Source organism: Onychostoma macrolepis, chromosome 19 (genome assembly GCF_012432095.1).
Source record: "Onychostoma macrolepis isolate SWU-2019 chromosome 19, ASM1243209v1, whole genome shotgun sequence".
Taxonomy (NCBI): domain Eukaryota; kingdom Metazoa; phylum Chordata; class Actinopteri; order Cypriniformes; family Cyprinidae; genus Onychostoma; species Onychostoma macrolepis.
In genome coordinates, this window is record NC_081173.1 from 16,129,606 (window position 1) to 16,150,602 (window position 20,997).

The 20,997-nt window shown below is 43.3% G+C and overlaps 1 protein-coding gene across 3 annotated transcripts in view; it reads right to left on the reverse strand.

Annotated features, from left to right (window-relative positions):
- Window positions 1–20,997, reverse strand: part of calcr (calcitonin receptor) — a 53,881-nt gene that overhangs the window by 5,665 nt on the left and 27,219 nt on the right. The window contains exons 4-15 of one of the 3 annotated variants that reach the window (XM_058754703.1): window positions 19,689–19,796; window positions 18,984–19,087; window positions 11,918–12,086; window positions 11,685–11,795; window positions 11,300–11,412; window positions 9,750–9,841; window positions 5,839–5,965; window positions 2,215–2,368; window positions 1,030–1,090; window positions 865–931; window positions 272–490; window positions 143–184 (exon numbers count right to left, since the gene is read on the reverse strand). In XM_058754703.1, the coding sequence (XP_058610686.1) occupies window positions 143–184; window positions 272–490; window positions 865–931; window positions 1,030–1,090; window positions 2,215–2,368; window positions 5,839–5,965; window positions 9,750–9,841; window positions 11,300–11,412; window positions 11,685–11,795; window positions 11,918–12,086; window positions 18,984–19,087; window positions 19,689–19,796 (1,367 nt within the window). Of the gene's footprint in view, window positions 1–142; window positions 185–271; window positions 491–864; window positions 932–1,029; window positions 1,091–2,214; window positions 2,369–5,838; window positions 5,966–9,749; window positions 9,842–11,299; window positions 11,413–11,684; window positions 11,796–11,917; window positions 12,087–12,148; window positions 12,268–13,005; window positions 13,103–18,983; window positions 19,088–19,688; window positions 19,797–20,997 lie in introns of those variants that run through there. The other 2 variants (XM_058754701.1, XM_058754702.1) reach the window with 2 other exon arrangements.

Below are 20,997 nucleotides of genomic sequence, written 5' to 3' on the forward strand. Positions count from 1 at the left end.
TGCAATTTAGAATAAAAAAAAAAAAGATATATAATTGTGAGATAAAAAGTTGCAATTACCCTTTTTTCATTGACAGAAAGAAGCTTCCATATTAAATAATGCCACCTCTATGTATTATAAGGATATTGCTCAATTTACTTACCTCTCCATTGAAAAAGCAGAATATGGTTGCCACCAGCAATCCCTTGCAAGACAGAAAATATAGAAGCGTTAACAATCATTTTGAGATATCTTCCACAAGTAAAAAGAGTTAACATTTAGTCTGAGTTACCTGGTAATGCATTAATATGTGCATGATGTAATCGTATATCTCTCCTGCCAAGCGGTTCTCTGGCCGCCAAGGGAAGATGACGAACTGAATGCCCAATAAGGGCACCAGAATGAGGGTGGCCCTCACCGCCTTCATATACATGTTAGACTCAGCTCGATGCGTATCTCTCAGTTTGGTCACTAAAACCCGTACTATGTTCAGCAGAAAGAATAAATTGACCTACAACATAAAAAAGTATAAAAATAAACTCCTATGTTCTCCAAACAGTCCTTACCTAACATGCTCTATTTAGATTTTAATTTCACACAGCGTTACCACAATTAAGCTTGATTAACTGTGAATGAACAAAGCCATTGACTCGATAATCCAATTTTAACAGAAAAGCGCTCTAATGAGATGTTAAACGCAATATTTGTCATTTTGGCACTAAGAACATGACATTGCATTAAAAGTTTTCCTCAACATTAAGCATACTCAAGCTTTTTTCAATATTAAAATGGATTATTCAGGGCAAATACACGCTGTGTGCATATATGCAAAAGCTCAATATAACAGATAAATATATTCAATAAATGTAAAAGGCGCTGACTCACTAATAAAGCTGCCATGATGGGGCCGTGAACCACATAGAGCAGATGTGTCTCCACACTCATCCAGCAGCTAGTGGAAAATATAATAAATCCCATATCAGACCCACTGTCCACTAAACCTGGCCTGTCTTCTGTATTTACTGCTGAAAAGCAGTGAACATTACTCACTTGTCATCAAAGTATTTCTTCCTCGCCACAGCATGGATGGATGCAGGCACCAAGGGGAATCCTGTTGAAAGGAGAATTGAGACATTAGTCAAACACGAAATATTATACCTCTAATGTAAAATGAATGATAATGCTGTAACTGTTATTAGACGGCGAGCCATGACCACGCGAAATGCCTCGCTTGATTTATTGAAGTATTTAAAATCATGGTGCGCTACAAACTCAGCATCTATAGGCTAAATAAACTAAATTGTCTTTGATGCATAAGGAATTGGGCACTGGAGGAGACGATTATCAGTGAATAATGACTTACATTTCAGCCTGTTTCTTACCCTAAGTTATTGAATAACTTCAGATGACTTGGAAAATAATGCATAGATGATATTAGCCACTTTTATAATACATCTAAAAAATTTTATGGAAAAGAGTGGCTTGGACATTCTTCAAACATTTTTTCTTTTGTTTTGTTTTTTCATGGCAAATGTAAGTCATAACAAGAAAGTGAGTAAATAATGACATTTTATGAAATTTTCCTGGGAGGTGAAATATTCCTTGGGAATACTGGGAATTTTTAATAACCTCAGAACAGCGTGAAGAGCCACAAGGCATTTTAGCAGATCTTCTAGCAAACAGTCAAGGGATTCTCTCCCTTTGGGGACGGACGACAGATCCTGCACGGGATTATCAGACAATCTTTAATAATGCTCCACAATTCAGGTACTTTCTCGTCCATTTATCAGGCTAGTTCCTGACCCATGTCATTGCTAACATACAGAAGAGGTGAAACAAGACAGTTAGGGCCTGACCTTCCATAAACCGTCATCGTAAAACTGCTAGCGGGAACCGTAAAGTACACTAGAATGTGAAACAAACCATGAACCGCAAACATCCACAAGTGTCCAGCACATTATGTCCTAACTGTGGATTAGCTGATTTGTCTGTCTTTAAACAAGTGTTTTTGTCGGCGACCGTGTTTTCTGTTTATGGAGCGTGAGGACATGACCACGAGCAAATGTATCCAATAAATTATGGAGCAAAGACTGATGAAACAGCTGCCTATGAAAACAGGTCACGCTACACTCCGTGCTGAGCAAATAGGGAGGGTGTTCATATTTACAATTCAGAGTTTGCTGACAGATGGGAAAGCAGAACAACTGTGGGGCAGCAGAGCTGGCAGAGACTCACCCCAGCCCAGAAGATAATACCAGTGCAGATGCTGCTCCTCCGCAAATACGGCCACCACAATCAGCGTGTGCAGGTAAATCCCCTCACAGAGCATCCAGAAATAGTTACAGCCCAGCATGTACATGTGGAAGAAGTGAAGCACCTTGCAGCCAATCTGCAGGGGGGGAAAATGAAGTAGACGGGTGCTTTAAGTTTCACTGCAACAAGCAATTTAGGCAAAAATGAAATCTGACAGGACAGCCCTGCTGAAAAGACCAGCTCACAGCAGTGTAAATTACCATGGTTCAAGCTGATTTATGCTGGGGGTTTTTTCGGGTCTGCGTTTCCCAAAAGCATCGTAAGTGTAAGCTGATCGTAGCTCAATTGGTTTCAATGGGTCTACGATGTACTTAAGCTTATGATGCTTTTAGGAAACGCAGCCCTGGTCTAGATAGTTAAGATAGTAATAAATGAATGCTTTGCCAATTATCTACTGCAGTTGTTTTCAGCTGGTTGATAAAAATGATCATCACACTTTATTTTAAGGTTGAATTGTCGCTGTTAACAATCCATTAACTACGACTTTTGCCTCAAAAAAACTCCTAATTTGCTGCTTTTTAATAGTTAGTAAGGTAGTTGTTAAGTTTAGGTATTGGGTAGGATTAGGGATGTAAAATATGGTCATGCAGAATATGTGCTTTATAAGTACTAATAAACAGCCAATATGTTAATAATAGGCATGCTAATAAGCAAATAGTTAATAGTGAGAACTGGTTCCTATACAAAAGTGTTACCAAAATATCAATTTCATGAACTGTACAGGCCACATTATTAACATTATAAATCAAGCTCTTTAAGTTTTTAATATATATATTTTTTAATGTAATGTACATTTATAACATTATAATTTGTGTTTTCTTACCTTGGCAATAAATTACATAAAGGGAATAATCAACATAATCTCTTAATATTTTTTCCTCTCTTTTGGAAAGTCATATAAATGCTAATGATTTTTTTTTCTTTTGCTGTTGGGGCAAATGAGAAAGCAAAAATGATATTTGTTGTAGTTTCCGTTCACCACTATAGAAGTTGACCCACATATGGCAACGTCTGTTTCCGAGAACCCGGGAAATGTGAAAAGGGTCCATTTGTGAAATTATTAACATGACATAGGCTGATTAGGACAAGTGACAATTTTATAAATGCGTAAACAACAGCAGAAGTGTGATTTAACAGCCTAACACATTGAACAAACACTGATCCAAATGTTGTTTTAGTTTTAGCCAAATTACTAAGTGACAGATGGATTCACATCAAAATACCATAAAGTTTGTCTGGACGGCTCAGCTCTGAGATCATCAAGAAAAATATGGGAAGCATTTTCTCCTTCCTAAAGTACATTTATTTTGCTATCCTAATCATGTGGGATTATATATTTTGTTGCAGTTTATTATTTGCATTTAGCAATGTTGTCCACAACAACAGTCTAGACAAAATATTCAAAACAGAAATGCTTTTAAACAGGTTACAGAATATTAAATTCACATTATTAGTTAATTAACATTCCATTAACTTCACAAATACCTGCAGAATATTCATTTTGTCCATTTTTTATCTCTTTAACGTGGCCCGGACATTACCTTACTCTGAATGTTTGAGATGCCTGCCTCCTTTTTAAGAACATGTGTGCAGTTATAATTATAAAATGCTGGCAAAAGTGTCTATTCTCAATCCGCTGAGCTCTGGATCGCACACCTCCCAACAACACGTCAGTCATCCAGATTAACTTTTTACCATATGTCCATAGCTCTCATCTGCCTGCTGCACCCACGCAACTGGCAGCAAGTCCTCACACATGTTATTCTCCACACACAGCTTTCTTTTAAAAGTCAAGGCTTCTTTACTTCAATTCAAATGTCCTAGATATGCAATGGCGTTCTTGTCAGACTATGTCAGAAACAGAGGATTTAAGTCGAAACTAAAGTGGGTAATTCTGGCTGTAAACTCTTCTCCTTGACTGGGAATGCATTCTGTATTGACTTCTGCAGAGTTGGAAGGAAAAACAGAAGGAACTTGTTCTCCAGGCTGAACAAGGATACTGTAAATTAAACACTGAGAATGCACCCACCCCTGTAAGAATGCACATTTCAAGACATCTGTATTACACTGGCCGCATAAAACGGATATCATTTTGAGAAAGCACGAGTAAGGATGGTACTTTGACAGGCACAGCAGCATTTTTATTTTATTTTTATTTTTTTAAATGAAGGAGTCCGGTGATTGTGCTAATGCGTCTCTCAGACACAACTCAGTATTCTCAGGCAAGTAAGAACGGGTGATTATCGTCTGTCTGCAACTCCAAAACTACATCTCCAATTCATCCAATCCTCCACACATGATGACAGGCCATTTCAAACCCCGGACAGCAGGGTGCAAAAACTCATTTTAGACTGTCTCACTTTTTAGCTCTGTTTTTATATCAGAAAAAAAAAGAATAGGCAATTCTCCTCAATCACATTAGATACAGTAGCTAAAAGTTAATGTTTTTCTTGAAACACATCTCCTCACCACACCTCTTAGATCATGCAGTGCATTCCAGTGTGGCAGATTTATGTATTCCTCCATAGAGAGCAAAACCTGAAAAGATCATATTCCAAGCAAAGATCTTATGCAATGAAAATACAATGAGAATTAAACAGTTTTGTGGTGGACTCAATATGCGCTTCATCTGAAGTGCAAAAACGCTTATACTTGCCAGATATAGAATATATAGCTAAATGATCTTCATTCAAATTTAAATACTGTTTTTAATAAAGACACTATGTTTAAAATGATATGTAATGTGAACAATTCGACTTAGTATTTTAAAAAGTATTTAAATGAAATTATAAAAAATGTAAAATAAAAAGTATTTTTTTCTCATTATTGAAACTGAATATATAAACTGTCATTCAAAAGTTTGGGGTCAGTACAGTTGCTCAGCATGGTTGCATATATTTGAATAATAAATACAGTAAAAACAGTAATATTAGGAAATCTTATTATAATTAAAAAGTTCTATAATAAAATATTTTCAAATGTAATCTATTCCTGTGATGGCAAAGCTGAATTTTCAGCATCATTAGTCCAGTCTTCAGGGTCACATGATCCTTCAGAAATCATTCTAATATGCTGATGTGCTGCTTAAGACAAATTTCTTGAAGATTTTGAGAATAATATTTTTGTGGAAATTATTATATATTTTTTCAGGATTCTTTGATGAAAGTTCAAAAGAACAGCATTTATTTCAAATAGAAAACTTTTGCAACATTATAAATGTCTTTATTGTCACTTTTGATCCAGTTAATGCATCCTTGCTCAATATAAAATGGTTAATTTCTTATTTTAAAACAAACAAACAATAAATTAATTAATAAATATTACTGACCATGAACTTTTAAGCAGCATTTATACGGTGAAATATGTGCTTTGTACTTTAAAGGTCTAAATGAAATTGTAAGGAAAACATATTTGATTTGATCTGATTGAGTACAATTACTCAGATTGTTCACACTTGTTCTCTAATATGTGGATCAGCCTCTTTTTCCTCCCTTTTCATAAACAGCAAGCATTACTGGCAGTAATTGTGGATGTAAAGGCACGCACCGGATTCCTCTGCACCACTTTGGGGTTGTTGACCACAGTTATGAGGTTGACGATGGTGAAGGCTGAGTTGAGCACATACGAGCAGAACAGGTTCTTGTGTAGAGTGATTCTCTGACAGCTCAGACTCCTGGATGATAGACAAAGAAATATTAATCACGACAGTAGCAGTTTTTGAAGAATAATTCAGTTTGGCAGGTCATTTAAGGACAGAAACAAACCATCTTTTGGATAATTTCGATACATAATCGATCATAAATCAGTCTGCTTCTGATGGATTCCATTTTTCACAAGCCTCAAGCACTCAACTTTTCAGCATTTCCAAGATTTGCCAGATTTACTCTAGATTTTGTCTGTTCCATCCTTAAATGCCTTTTTGCAAAGCCTGCATTAGATTATGACTGATTCATAGGCAAACATACAGCGCAAACAATAACAATTAGTCTCACACGATCAGGAAGATCAGTAAAATAAACTTCTGCTGCTTGTTTCTGACACTGGTATCATTTTGTCAGACACGCAGAGCAGAGCACTGGATATTGTCAGATAAATGGATCTTTTTGGACTTTTGAGTTCTGAATTGTACAGAATGTTTTCGTAGTACAATGAACTCTTTTATATCGAAAGATCAAGGAAAATTTGATTCATCATGATATGACCCATTTAATGAAGTAAACAGAACTAAAATTAAGCGTCACCTGAGGCCTGAGTATCCTGGCTTCATTTCAAATAATGTGATTGTCAGATGCTTGCCTGTTTTTACTATGTATTGCTTAGTGGCTGAAAATAAAAACTCAGTGTGCTTGCAAGGGATTATATCAAAACTGAATTTATGAAGCTCTGTACGATCAAGGAATAGTGCTAAAACTGGATATATATATATAGAGAGAGAGAATATAAATTATACAACAGCAAAAAATAAAATAAAAATAAAGTGATATAAATTCAAAATTATGTAAAACGCAATGTTGGCAAAGAGAAATGTGATTTCTAAGTAAATGCTGTCTTGTTGTTGGTCAGGAGTTGTAAAATAAGGCAAATTTGAGAGTTCATACCTGCATCAGCTAGCTCTGTCAACAAACACAGCTTCTGTTAGACAACAAGTTGATCTATATTTTGCTGTCAAAAGATAATGGTAAAATATCCTTGCACAAATGGCATCACAATCACCCAATTAAGAAAGTCATGCGACTCACATGATTTCACTCAATTTAACCTCAATTTGAGTGCAAAGCTGCTCCTGGAGCACTAGAGGGATGGGAGTGAAAGCTGAACTCATTTTCCAAAGCTATTTCCCATATTCCCAACCAAAAATTTCTGGCATTATTCAGGGGGCATAAATTAAAGCTTTGTGCAGCTGTATGCTGACACGTACCTCTCCTAGCACCACATCTGGACCCAATAAGACAACATTAAGACTTTGACATCTCAGAAGATCGGTCTGTAAATATCACCATCGCACGTAAAAACAAGCGTTGCTATGTTACACTTCCAGATATTGTATCAAAGCAGTTAAACACAATTTGTTTTGCACGTGATGCATTGTGAATGACACAATAAAAATATTTACAATTGCAAATTCATTTCCCATTAATCCTTAAAACAAAAATGCTCAGACCCCTTAGGAAAAAACAGATTGGTTAAATAGTGATTGCTCTTTTTTTTCCAGACATTATATATATTATCTTTCATTCACATTTTCAGGGACATGAAACATTTTGTGTATGCCATAATCAATATTGCACAGCAAATTAAACCGCTAACATTAAAATATTATTAAATTAAATTAAATTGTATTTTGTGGTTGTGTTTTTCCTAAAAAACAACAACAAAAAAACAACCTTTCTAATGAGCACTAATGTTTAAATGAGGTCTTAATCAAAATATGCTTTTAAACTCTCAACCTTTCAATGATTGCTTAGTGTACTGAAAAAAATACATTTGTAAGTTTACTTGCTGGATTCAACTGTCATACTATGTAACATATAACCCAAAGTTTATGTGCCGTCTAATGCATATAAGACTCTTTGGCTCCTACATTTAATTACCCATGAAATTAAGTTTACCCTAGGGGATACAGACGGAAACCAAGTCAGCATGAAATGACACACAAAACCTGACAAATAATGCTCGTCATTTGGCTCAGGGCTTAGTGCAGCTCTGCCAGACAAATGGACACCAAGGATTTACACTCAATAAAACACAATGATGAGAAACTATCGTTTTTTGCAATGCCAGAGCCAAAGGACCTTTTGCTTTCAGTCTGTACACAGTTCAAACAGTTGGCTCCCATTAAAAGTTCATTTGTTAATGTTGATGACAGAAGCATCTCTAAATCATTTAAACATCCATAAAAACATGCACGCTCCTTTTCCTACAATGAAATGTAATGTTCTGTGATGTTTTTATGTCAAGCACCAAATCAATAATCTTAATAACTTCAATTCGTGACTGGCAAAAATAAAAGTATACTTATGTGAGCAGCATATTTAAATCTCTCCATATTTTAATTCAATTTAAGAAAATGAACGGGAAAGAGCATCTACTGTACCTTTAAATAGTAAAGACATCAAAGCTATGAAAACAAAAATTGATGTTTTAAGGAAAAAGGCCAAAAAGTCACACTATCTTGATATTTTATTTTAGATTATAACTCTGGGCATTCTCGCAATGTTTTTAAACAGTAGTGATGGTGTTCCCATTTATGCTGGACAATTATTAGCTGCTTTTCTTACACAATCCAGTCCAACCCAACCATTAAAACTTGTTTGTAAAGAAATTGTAGTTGAGTTCATTCTCCTACTAAAAGATAAACTTTCAGCCAGTTAAAACAAGTTCCCCAGTAGAATTTCCATGCTTTTTGCCCCATACATTTTTTTTAAATTTTCATTTGATCAGGTTGTCCAAGTTCTTTTGATGAAAAGCTTTTCTTGTTTATGCATTGAGCATTTAGGGACCACATTTTCACAGTGTTTGGGTGGTCTGGTTTAACTTCCACATCCAGATAGTTAAACCAGCAATGCCGACTGAGACATCAAAACACTTGGATATTGTTTGTACGCTTTTCCTAATTTATGCCTTTGTTTTCTAAATCTGTAATGTCTGCTGAATACTTTAGGTCACTAATAATCTAAAATGTCACAATATAAATGCTTTTTAGATTGATAAAATGAGTATTAGCCTACTTATTAATCCATAAAATGTGGTAAGTGTTTTAAGGATAAAACAGCTAGGGAAATCGTGGCTAACTTGTAAGTAAACTGTTTTTCTTCAGTATTTTTTTCTTCACCAAAACAATATGACATTGAAATAATTCCATTTGGGTTTCAGTGCATATCCAAACATGAATTACATTTGATTTGCAATTCAATCAAATAAGAGGGTTGGTTTAGGATGCATTTGCGAGACCGTATATGGTAATTCAGTCAATACGCCCAGAAAAAAGGAACGTTTTCCTGACTCTGTAGAAGGAATCGCCTGAACCGCAGTTGTATATAATTCAGAGGTTAACGCATTTAACTCAGGGTTCAGACTGTATTTCCGTGTGGCCATGCTGACGGGAATGCCGATCCATCTTTTCTATTTGGTTTGAATTGGCTGTTGTGATAAATGGGGTAACCGAGAGCCTCTTGGTAAATCTCTATTTGAAAAGCTTAAACGTTGACTTCGTCAATTAAATAAATCTCAGATGCCACCGCAGCAATCTACCTCTACACCGTCATCATCAACAGCTCTGACAAATGACAAACTGTTTGAGAGCAGACAACACAAAGCCCTGCCAAAAACAAGTAAACAACTGAGCAACCCATCATCAAGAGATTTATTGATCGGTCTGAAGTAACTGCAACTATGCAGCAGATATTTCAAGGCTTCTTCAAGTCATATGGGTGGATACAGTTAAGACGTAAACTCACCTGAAATAAAAGAAAATGGCCAGCGAGATGAGAAGGGATACTATAGAAAGAGCATGACCCACAATTGCCATGTAATACAAAATATACGCCATCTGAAATGAGAAAAATAATGTTATGGTTAGACTTTTGTTCTCTTGAGATTCACTTCACTGTTTTATTTTTTTGAGTTCAAGAGACTCATGAGACCCTAATGTAAAAATAATGATAGCAATTTTGAAATTCATCTCTTGCTATTCATTATTCAGTATTTTTTATATTAAGAATAGTCCTAATAATAAAAAGGTTCCAAAAATAGCATAAAAGATCAAAACAGTTTATATAGGCTACAGAACGTACACCAGTTATTTGAAATTCAATTGTGTTTGTAACTGCAATTAAATTATTCATACAGGGTGTTTAAAGTATATTATCACATTAATATCCTGGGTATAATCAGTTCTCACAAGATGGGAAAAAGTATCAACCTTTTAAGTGCATTTTTCAAGAAAAAAGATTATAAACTTATGCCATGGTCTGTCTGAATACTGGATTCTGATTGGCTGGCAGGTGTTGATTAAATTTGTTGAACTGCACAGGTAGTTCCAGGTCAGTTTAATCACGTTCTATATTAATGCGCTTCCTATAAACATTGGTAACCATAGTAACGTACAGTTACAGTTGAATAGTAATACAGACGAAAATAACCGCCATTTTTATCGTTCCGGTCAAATATTGCAGCGCAAATATTATTAACATCTTTAATATGTGAATGCTGGCAAATGACCATGGCATAAACGGCCAGCTGCGCGTCGGGTGGTTCTTCGCCTCCACGTCGTGCATTCAAATCGTTTAATGCACAGCTAGCCGTTGATTATCCCTTACATATTTTGATGTGTGATATTGAACAGCAAGTTTCAAGCAACAAGGATGAAATCTCAAAGTAGTAAGAAGGCTTAAAAGTAGCATATCTCCATTTGAAAGTGCATATCTCAATTTGTTGTACCTTTTTCATAAACTCCATGCAATTTCATCTGGTTTGATAGAGTGAAGTGCACAGACTTTATTTGAGCTTGTCTGAGCTGACATTTTCCCTGCTCTCCCTCTCTCTATCCCTTGCAGTTTGTAAAGCAGCAGTTGTATGGCACTGAAACCATTATGTTATGAATAATTTTTAGTGCCACTGTCCTCCAGAAAAGCTGTTTAGTTAAACTGAAACTGCCTTGTGTAGACCTTCCGCTTCACTGCTACCGAGTCTAAAAGAAACACCCAAATCCAACATGCCCTTCAGGAACAGCTTTTAAATCATATATCGACCAATCTAAGATGTACTGTATGTATCATATTTATACTTTTGTGGTATGTTTACCCAGAAATGTTAATCTGCTAATTATTTGTCCTGCCTAGTTGTAATTCAGCCCTACATGTTTAAACACATGGACTAAATCACAGGAAATAAAGTCTTTATGCACTCTAACATGTGTAGGAGTTTGCTTTCATAACATCTGACCATTTAATTTAGAGATATACAGAATGTTAATTTAAGACAGGTGCAGAATTTAAAGATAACCTACCTTGAGCTTGTCCTTGGTGTGAGCAATGCAGAGGGTGTAGTTGGACCATGTCCTGTTTGTCTCAGGGTGCCTAAACCAGTTTCCTGTCTCATCACAATACTTGGTGACCTTTTCTAAATAAACAAGGATAAAGATGTGAGAATAAGTGCATTTCAAAAGCCTCTATACTTTAGCTTTTAAAGTAACCCTGGTAACAGGAAGGCTCAGCGCTTTCGAATTGCTTTAGTACAGTTTTCAAAAACAAATCTGCATTTTATATGCAAGTCAGGTTTCAACGTATCCTTCAAAAACCATTTGAAAATTCTTTAAGAATTGCATTGGTGTAGACTAGTAGAGTGGTTCTAGTCTGGTTTTAAAACCCAAATAACAAATGAGTGAACTGTACCAGTAGAGTCAAAGTCAGGGAAGTAATTGGGACAGTTTTGAGATGTGAACGTTCCTGCTGGCGTGTCGTCCCAGCATAGCCAGCCATCCCAGGTGCGGTTGCAGTATGGACCTAAAAGACAAGCACACAAACAATCAACGCCAATTCCACCGTGCAATTGCTCTTTGCACTTTGCGCTATGAGTTTCTGATGATTCAATTTAAAACCTCTTCTGAGGCTCTCTGTTTTCACACCTGATTTGTTATATGGCTGGTCTCTGTTCATTTTCTCAAAGCATTTATATTGACCATCAATGATCTTCTTCCTCTCCTCTGCTTTCTGAGTCACTACAGGGCTGACCTGACTCTCAGCGGTAGGATCCATCTCCGTCTCCATCTCTAAAAAGCCATGAACTGGTAACGTCTGAAGAAGAAGACATTCGTTTTGAGAATACACATAAAAGAAATATCTGAATATAGGCCTACTGGATAATTAGGGGCCAAGATTTGAAGTGTCAGTTGTATCTGTCATTTCTCTTTCTTCTTGCTGAGAGTCTATGCAGTCCATAAAACCGTATTTAAAGAAGTTGTGAAATGTGGCCCTCCTGCTGAGGGGGGTCTGATAATTCCTGCCAATTTTGGGTCCTGTTAAATCCTCTCTAATCTCACTGTTAACAGTTGTGCCCAGTGGTTTGATTTCTGCTTGACAAGACATTTAGTTCTCTGTTGAAAACACACATTACCTTTCAAAAACTTGGGGTCAGGAGATTTTTTTTTTTTTAATGTTTTTGAAAGAAGTCTCTTGTGCTAACCAAGACTGCATTTATTTGTTCAAATCAATACAAAAAATGTAATTTGATGGCAAAGCTAAATTTTCAAAATTTAAATCCGTTATTCTAGTCTTCAGTGTCACATCATTCTAATGTGGTTGTCAAGAAACATTTCTTACTATTATCAACAAGGTGGGCTGCTTAATATTTTTGGTAACACTTTTACTAACTATTAATAAGCAGCAAATTAGGAATTTATTGAGGGAAAAGTCGTAGTTAATAGTGAATAAGTGTTCCCTATTCTAAAATGTTACCATATTTTTAAATTAAATTTTTAATTTCACACATCCAAAATGAAAAGGACTAATAGGCAGATCCGTGGCTCTGCATATTTACATAATGCTCAAAATCATTTGCACAATGCGCTGTAAATATATCAATTTGGCGACAGCACTACCTTATTAAAAGTTATAAGCAATTGTACTGTGTTGTATTTATTTCTGCTTAGGGCAAACCAATTTTAGTGGTATTACCAAACAAATATACAGCTCATTATAATGTGCTTTATTTTACCTTTATTTTCTCCTTTGAGAATGTGAGACAGTGGGACCAGGTCTTATTGATAGATGAACTGTGTACCCAGTTGCCAGATTCATCACAGTATTTGGTTACTTTTCTGCAGGGAAAAGAAAGTTTAGTGTAATGACTTGAGCTTAAATGTTCCAGTGATTAACTCCAGTCTTCAGTCTCTGGAATCAATCAATCTGTGTGTTAGAACAAACACACTGAGCCGAGTCTCAGACAGAGAGATCTCTATCAAGCGAACAGCGGAGAATATCAATATTTCAGCACCTCAGCAAAATCCTGTTATATCCTTGCTATGGTCATTGCTTTATTTCACTGACATTTAGAATCAGAAATCAAATCATAAATGTTTGATATGAAACGTTGTCCTGTAGCAAAGATCCTTCCCCTTAGAACAACACTGCATGTCGCCTAATAAATTGTTTTTGCACTTCTAAATAAAAGCTCATATGAATGTTTCCAGACCTATAATCAATAATTTATCACCTTTGTTTCATTAAAGGACATAAGGTATCTTCACAGTAGCTTGCCTCTTGTGCTTTGCGATTCATTCTTTGGAGCAACATCTTGTGTTTCATAATAAGCAGACATGTAACAGATGTCATGCCTGCTGTAGAATATCAATGTTTTGCAGTGTCTGAGCGCTTTGGTCTGGATTGATAATCCAGATGTGATCGTACAGAATCTTACCCAAGGGTCAAAGCTGGGATAGTCTGGGCAGTTCTGGTGAGAAACGGATCACCCTCACCGCCTCTCCGAGGATGATCTCGCCAGATCCACTCCAGACCCAGAGCCCAGCCCACCAACTCCCAGCGGTACGGAGCATCAGCCCGAGCCCACCGATGACGGAGAGCCATTCCCCGCCGCGATCTGCGAGCCAGCGAAGCCGAGCGACTGAGCGGAAGATCGCCCGGAAGTTGAGCCCAACACGCCAGATCAGGTGCGAGCGGCGACGGTGCCCATCGCGAGGGAGCCAACCGTGGACGGTGTGAGCGGAGTGGAGCTCCACCCCTGCATCACGGCTGAGGATGAGCTGATCATCTATCTGGGGCTGCTGGACATGGAGGAGGATTTACTGGACTGGGAAACGGATCTGCAGAGAGTATGGCAAGCCCGCCGCAGAGAGTATGGCAAGCCCGCCGGCAGAGAGTATGGCAAGCCCGCCGCAGAGAGTATGGCAAGCCCGCCGGCAGAGAGTATGGCAAGCCCGCCGGCAGAGAGTATGGCAAGCCCGCCGGCAGAGAGTATGGCAAGCCCGCCGGCAGAGAGTATGGCAAGCCCGCCGGCAGAGAGTATGGCAAGCCCGCCGCAGAGAGTATGGCAAGCCCGCCGCAGAGAGTATGGCAAGCCCGCCAGAGCCGGCCCCTCGCAAGAGCCCGCCAGTGCCTGCCCCTCGAAGAGCCCGCCAGTGCCTGCCCTCGCAAGAGCCCCCCAGTGCCTGCGCCACGGCGCTTCCAAAAGTCCCCGCTGGTCCCGTCCAGCACCGCGCTGCCAGAGCGCCCCCAGTGCCTGCGCCACGGCGCTTCCAAGAGTCCCCGCTGGTCCCGTCCAGCACCGCGCTGCCAGAGCGCCCCCAGTGCCTGCGCCCACGGCGCTTCCAAAAGTCCCCGCTGGTCCCGTCCAGCACCGCGCTGCCAGAGCGCCCCAAGTGTCCGCGCTCAAGAGCGCCCCCAGTGCCTGCGCCACGGCGCTTCCAAAAGTCCCCGCTGGTCCCGTCCAGCACCGCGCTGCCAGAGCGCCCCAAGTGTCCGCGCTCAAGAGCGCCCCCAGTGCCTGCGCCCACGGCGCTTCCAAGAGTCCCCGCTGGTCCCGTCCAGCACCGCGCTGCCAGAGCGCCCCCAGTGCCTGCGCCACGGCGCTTCCAAAAGTCCCCGCTGGTCCCGTCCAGCACCGCGCTGCCAGAGCGCCCCAAGTGTCCGCGCTCAAGAGCGCCCCCAGTGCCTGCGCCACGGCGCTTCCAAGAGTCCCCGCTGGTCCCGTCCAGCACCGCGCTGCCAGAGCGCCCCCAGTGCCTGCGCCACGGCGCTTCCAAGAGTCCCCGCTGGTCCCGTCCAGCACCGCGCTGCCAGAGCGCCCCAAGTGTCCGCGCTCAAGAGCGCCCCCAGTGCCTGCGCCACGGCGCTTCCAAGAGTCCCCGCTGGTCCCGTCCAGCACCGCGCTGCCAGAGCGCCCCCAGTGCCTGCGCCACGGCGCTTCCAAAAGTCCCCGCTGGTCCCGTCCAGCACCGCGCTGCCAGAGCGCCCCCAGTGCCTGCGCCACGGCGCTTCCAAGAGTCCCCGCTGGTCCCGTCCAGCACCGCGCTGCCAGAGCGCCCCAAGTGTCCGCGCTCAAGAGCGCCCCCAGTGCCTGCGCCACGGCGCTTCCAAGAGTCCCCGCTGGTCCCGTCCAGCACCGCGCTGCCAGAGCGCCCCAAGTGTCCGCGCTCAAGAGCGCCCCCAGTGCCTGCGCCCACGGCGCTTCCAAGAGTCCCCGCTGGTCCCGTCCAGCACCGCGCTGCCAGAGCGCCCCCAGTGCCTGCGCCCACGGCGCTTCCAAAAGTCCCCGCTGGTCCCGTCCAGCACCGCGCTGCCAGAGCGCCCCCAGTGCCTGCGCCACGGCGCTTCCAAGAGTCCCCGCTGGTCCCGTCCAGCACCGCGCTGCCAGAGCGCCCCCAGTGCCTGCGCCCACGGCGCTTCCAAGAGTCCCCGCTGGTCCCGTCCAGCACCGCGCTGCCAGAGCGCCCCAAGTGTCCGCGCTCAAGAGCGCCCCCAGTGCCTGCGCCCACGGCGCTTCCAAGAGTCCCCGCTGGTCCCGTCCAGCACCGCGCTGCCAGAGCGCCCCCAGTGCCTGCGCCCACGGCGCTTCCAAGAGTCCCCGCTGGTCCCGTCCAGCACCGCGCTGCCAGAGCGCCCCAAGTGTCCGCGCTCAAGAGCGCCCCCAGTGCCTGCGCCCACGGCGCTTCCAAGAGTCCCCGCTGGTCCCGTCCAGCACCGCGCTGCCAGAGCGCCCCCAGTGCCTGCGCCCACGGCGCTTCCAAGAGTCCCCGCTGGTCCCGTCCAGCACCGCGCTGCCAGAGCGCCCCCAGTGCCTGCGCCCACGGCGCTTCCAAGAGTCCCCGCTGGTCCCGTCCAGCACCGCGCTGCCAGAGCGCCCCAAGTGTCCGCGCTCAAGAGCGCCCCCAGTGCCTGCGCCCACGGCGCTTCCAAGAGTCCCCGCTGGTCCCGTCCAGCACCGCGCTGCCAGAGCGCCCCCAGTGCCTGCGCCCACGGCGCTTCCAAGAGTCCCCGCTGGTCCCGTCCAGCACCGCGCTGCCAGAGCGCCCCCAGTGCCTGCGCCCACGGCGCTTCCAAGAGTCCCCGCTGGTCCCGTCCAGCACCGCGCTGCCAGAGCGCCCCCAGTGCCTGCGCCCACGGCGCTTCCAAGAGTCCCCGCTGGTCCCGTCCAGCACCGCGCTGCCAGAGCGCCCCCAGTGCCTGCGCCCACGGCGCTTCCAAGAGTCCCCGCTGGTCCCGTCCAGCACCGCGCTGCCAGAGCGCCCCAAGTGTCCGCGCTCAAGAGCGCCCCCAGTGCCTGCGCCACGGCGCTTCCAAGAGTCCCCGCTGGTCCCGTCCAGCACCGCGCTGCCAGAGCGCCCCAAGTGTCCGCGCTCAAGAGCGCCCCCAGTGCCTGCGCCACGGCGCTTCCAAGAGTCCCCGCTGGTCCCGTCCAGCACCGCGCTGCCAGAGCGCCCCAAGTGTCCGCGCTCAAGAGCGCCCCCAGTGCCTGCGCCCACGGCGCTTCCAAGAGTCCCCGCTGGTCCCGTCCAGCACCGCGCTGCCAGAGCGCCCCCAGTGCCTGCGCCACGGCGCTTCCAAAAGTCCCCGCTGGTCCCGTCCAGCACCGCGCTGCCAGAGCGCCCCCAGTGCCTGCGCCCACGGCGCTTCCAAGAGTCCCCGCTGGTCCCGTCCAGCACCGCGCTGCCAGAGCGCCCCCAGTGCCTGCACCAAGAAGGCGCCTCCTGTCTCCAGCGCTGCAAGAGCGCCTCCCTGTCTCCAGCGCTGCAAGAGCGTCTCCCTGTCTCCGCGCTGCCAGAGCGCCCCAAGTGTCCGCGCTCAAGAGCGCCCCCAGTGCCGGCCCCTCGCAAATGCCCACCCTCCCACCCGCTCCTGCCTCCTCCACCGCTGTCGCCTGGCAGCCCCTCTGCTCGCCCTCAGCCCACCATCAATACGGTGCGAGCCCCACAGGACTGCCATCCTCCAGCATCGCTGGGCTGGAGTATCCTCACCTCCGCCTCCAACCTCCTCGGCCCGGACTCTGCCTCGGCCCGTTGACCCAGCGGCTCCACCTCGGCTCCTAGCTCCCTCGCCTCCACCGTCACCCGTCGATCCTCCAGCTCCACCAGGCTCCTCGTCCCTCCGGCTCCGCCTTGGTCGGGCGTCGACCCGCCATCGCCTCAGGACTCCGCTCCTCCGCTGCACCTCGCCGCTCCGTCCCACCGGCTCAGTTGGGCTCCTTCCTCCCGCCAGCTCCACCTTGGTCCTCAGTCGCCTGCCCGCCCGCTGATCTCCGGAGCTCCGCCGCCTCGGTCGCCAGAGCACTCTGCTCCACCTTGGCCCCCGGATCCTCGGCATTCCCTGGCTCGCCGGCTCTCCGCCTCCGCCTCGGGCTCCTCCACCACCTGCTCCGCCGCTGGTCGGCCCCTGGAGTCGGAGGCCATTCCTCCTCCATGGCTCCTCCCTCCGCCGGCTCCACCGTGGCCATCATCATGGCTGTGGCCTGGGTCCGCCAGGCTCCTCCTGCCCGGGTCCCTCCTGTCTCTTCCTGGCTCCTCCCTCCTTCGTTGCCTCCTGGTCTCTGTCTGCCGACCTCCTCCCGGTGGTCCGTCCTCCTCCTGAGCCTCCGCCATGGTTCCCACCCGTTCCCCCCTCTGTTGTTCCACGGTGCGAGGACGCACCTTCCGGGAGGGGGAGTAATGTCACGCCCCTGGACTGTCTTGTGTGTGTTTTGCTCCCCATGTGTGCCCTGTGACCTAGTTTCTGTCTCCCTTGATTGGTTAATTTGATTCCAGGTGTGTCTCCTTAGTTCACTTGATTGTCTTGTCTTTATAAACCCCAGTCCTTTCAGTTAGTGTTTGTCTGTCTTTAAGTGTCTACGTAAGTGTCTACCCTACCTGTGATCTGTGTTCCTGTCTATATATTAAACTCCCGTGTTGCTAATTCCTCGTCTTCTTGTTCCTGGTTCCCGGGCTCCCCCGTGAGTTGTGACACCCTCCTGCTGAGGGGGGTCTGATAATTCCTGCCAATTTTGGGTCCTGTTAAATCCTCTCTAATCTCACTGTTAACAGTTGTGCCCAGTGGTTTGATTTCTGCTTGACAAGACATTTAGTTCTCTGTTGAAAACACACATTACCTTTCAAAAACTTGGGGTCAGGAGATTTTTTTTTTTTTAATGTTTTTGAAAGAAGTCTCTTGTGCTAACCAAGACTGCATTTATTTGTTCAAATCAATACAAAAAATGTAATTTGATGGCAAAGCTAAATTTTCAAAATTTAAATCCGTTATTCTAGTCTTCAGTGTCACATCATTCTAATGTGGTTGTCAAGAAACATTTCTTACTATTATCAACAAGGTGGGCTGCTTAATATTTTTGGTAACACTTTTACTAACTATTAATAAGCAGCAAATTAGGAATTTATTGAGGAAAAGTCGTAGTTAATAGTGAATAAGTGTTCCCTATTCTAAAATGTTACCATATTTTTAAATTAAATTTTTAATTTCACACATCCAAAATGAAAAGGACTAATAGGCAGATCCGTGGCTCTGCATATTTACATAATGCTCAAAATCATTTGCACAATGCGCTGTAAATATATCAATTTGGCGACAGCACTACCTTATTAAAAGTTATAAGCAATTGTACTGTGTTGTATTTATTTCTGCTTAGGGCAAACCAATTTTAGTGGTATTACCAAACAAATATACAGCTCATTATAATGTGCTTTATTTTACCTTTATTTTCTCCTTTGAGAATGTGAGACAGTGGGACCAGGTCTTATTGATAGATGAACTGTGTACCCAGTTGCCAGATTCATCACAGTATTTGGTTACTTTTTCTGCAGGGAAAAAGAAAGTTTAGTGTAATGACTTGAGCTTAAATGTTCCAGTGATTAACTCCAGTCTTCAGTCTCTGGAATCAATCAATCTGTGTGTTAGAACAAACACACTGAGCCGAGTCTCAGACAGAGAGATCTCTATCAAGCGAACAGCGGAGAATATCAATATTTCAGCACCTCAGCAAAATCCTGTTATATCCTTGCTATGGTCATTGCTTTATTTCACTGACATTTAGAATCAGAAATCAAATCATAAATGTTTGATATGAAACGTTGTCCTGTAGCAAAGATCCTTCCCCTTAGAACAACACTGCATGTCGCCTAATAAATTGTTTTTGCACTTCTAAATAAAAGCTCATATGAATGTTTCCAGACCTATAATCAATAATTTATCACCTTTGTTTCATTAAAGGACATAAGGTATCTTCACAGTAGCTTGCCTCTTGTGCTTTGCGATTCATTCTTTGGAGCAACATCTTGTGTTTCATAATAAGCAGACATGTAACAGATGTCATGCCTGCTGTAGAATATCAATGTTTTGCAGTGTCTGGAGCGCTTTGGTCTGGATTGATAATCCAGATGTGATCGTACAGAATCTTACCCAAGGGGTCAAAGCTGGGATAGTCTGGGCAGTTCTGTGAAGCAAAGGTTCCAGCTGGTGTTTCATCCCAACAGAGCAAGCCATCCCAGAATCTGCTGCAGAACGAACCTATAAAATTTGAATAGGCATCTTAAAGGAGGAATTAAACGATCCTTGATCTTATGAGATACAAGAGTTCATCGTACAGTGAAAATGTACTGTAACATTCTGAACTCTAAATGGCCTCCCCAGTAAAACAAACATAAACGAAAAAACACTGGTTGTGTGTAGCACCTGCAACTCTGCATGTCATTCTGAAGGATCTCAATCTCAATGTTAAAAACTAGTTCATTTTTGAAAATGTGTCTGATTATTTTAGTCTGATCCTGTAACATTTCAACACACATTGTTTTGTGATCCATAATGTAGGCTTTGTAAAGAGGCTGTTGTTGAAAGATAGGGGAAGTTTAAACGTATACAGGACTCAACAACAAACTCACAACTGTGAATAACTCCAGGATAGGCCACTGCACATCCATATTTTAATTTCTAAGGATGAGAAAGAGGGTGGTAAATGGTCATTAAAACAAGGCAGCGGCTATTTACACTAAATTAAAATATAATATTTTCTTAGCGATATGCTCTTTACATTAAGAGCAAATGTAAAAATAAATAGCACTATGTAAAAATAGCAGTAAAAATTGCAAAATTATCACTTGGATGCTATTTACAGGACCGTCCTTTGGACAGTGCAACTGGTGAGGTCGCAACGGGTCCCGCGCTGTGAGGGGGCCCCACGGCGAACGGACCGAGGGGGACCCCGCTCCCTACCTCGCACCGGGCCCCGCGTCAGCCAGGGACGGCCCTGGCTATTTATACTACTTAGTGCAAGTGGCAGATATTCCTCGGTATTGTACATTATAAAACAGTATGCAATAACAACGAATTGGGTGTAAATGATTTTTTAATTAAAATTATTAAATGGATGCTGCTTTAGTGCATTAAAGCCACCCATACACCTACCCCTAAACCTAACCGATCTACACTTTATTTTTTCACTTTTCGATTATTTCCTTCATTTTATTGAAAATAAATGCTTTTCCGATCTTACATGTGATGTGAAAAAGGAGAAGAACGAGTTCAGCAAAAGGTGGATTCGAACTAGGGTCGATCGTGTTATAAAAGTCACCACTACGCACTTTACCTACGCTGCTGGGGCCATTGTTTAGCAGAATACACACATCTGTGGGTGGAGTTAGTGTAAAAAGCCTCTCCCAACAAGGTTGGAGACACTCTGTTAAAACAAAACTACTATTTTTGACAATAAAAG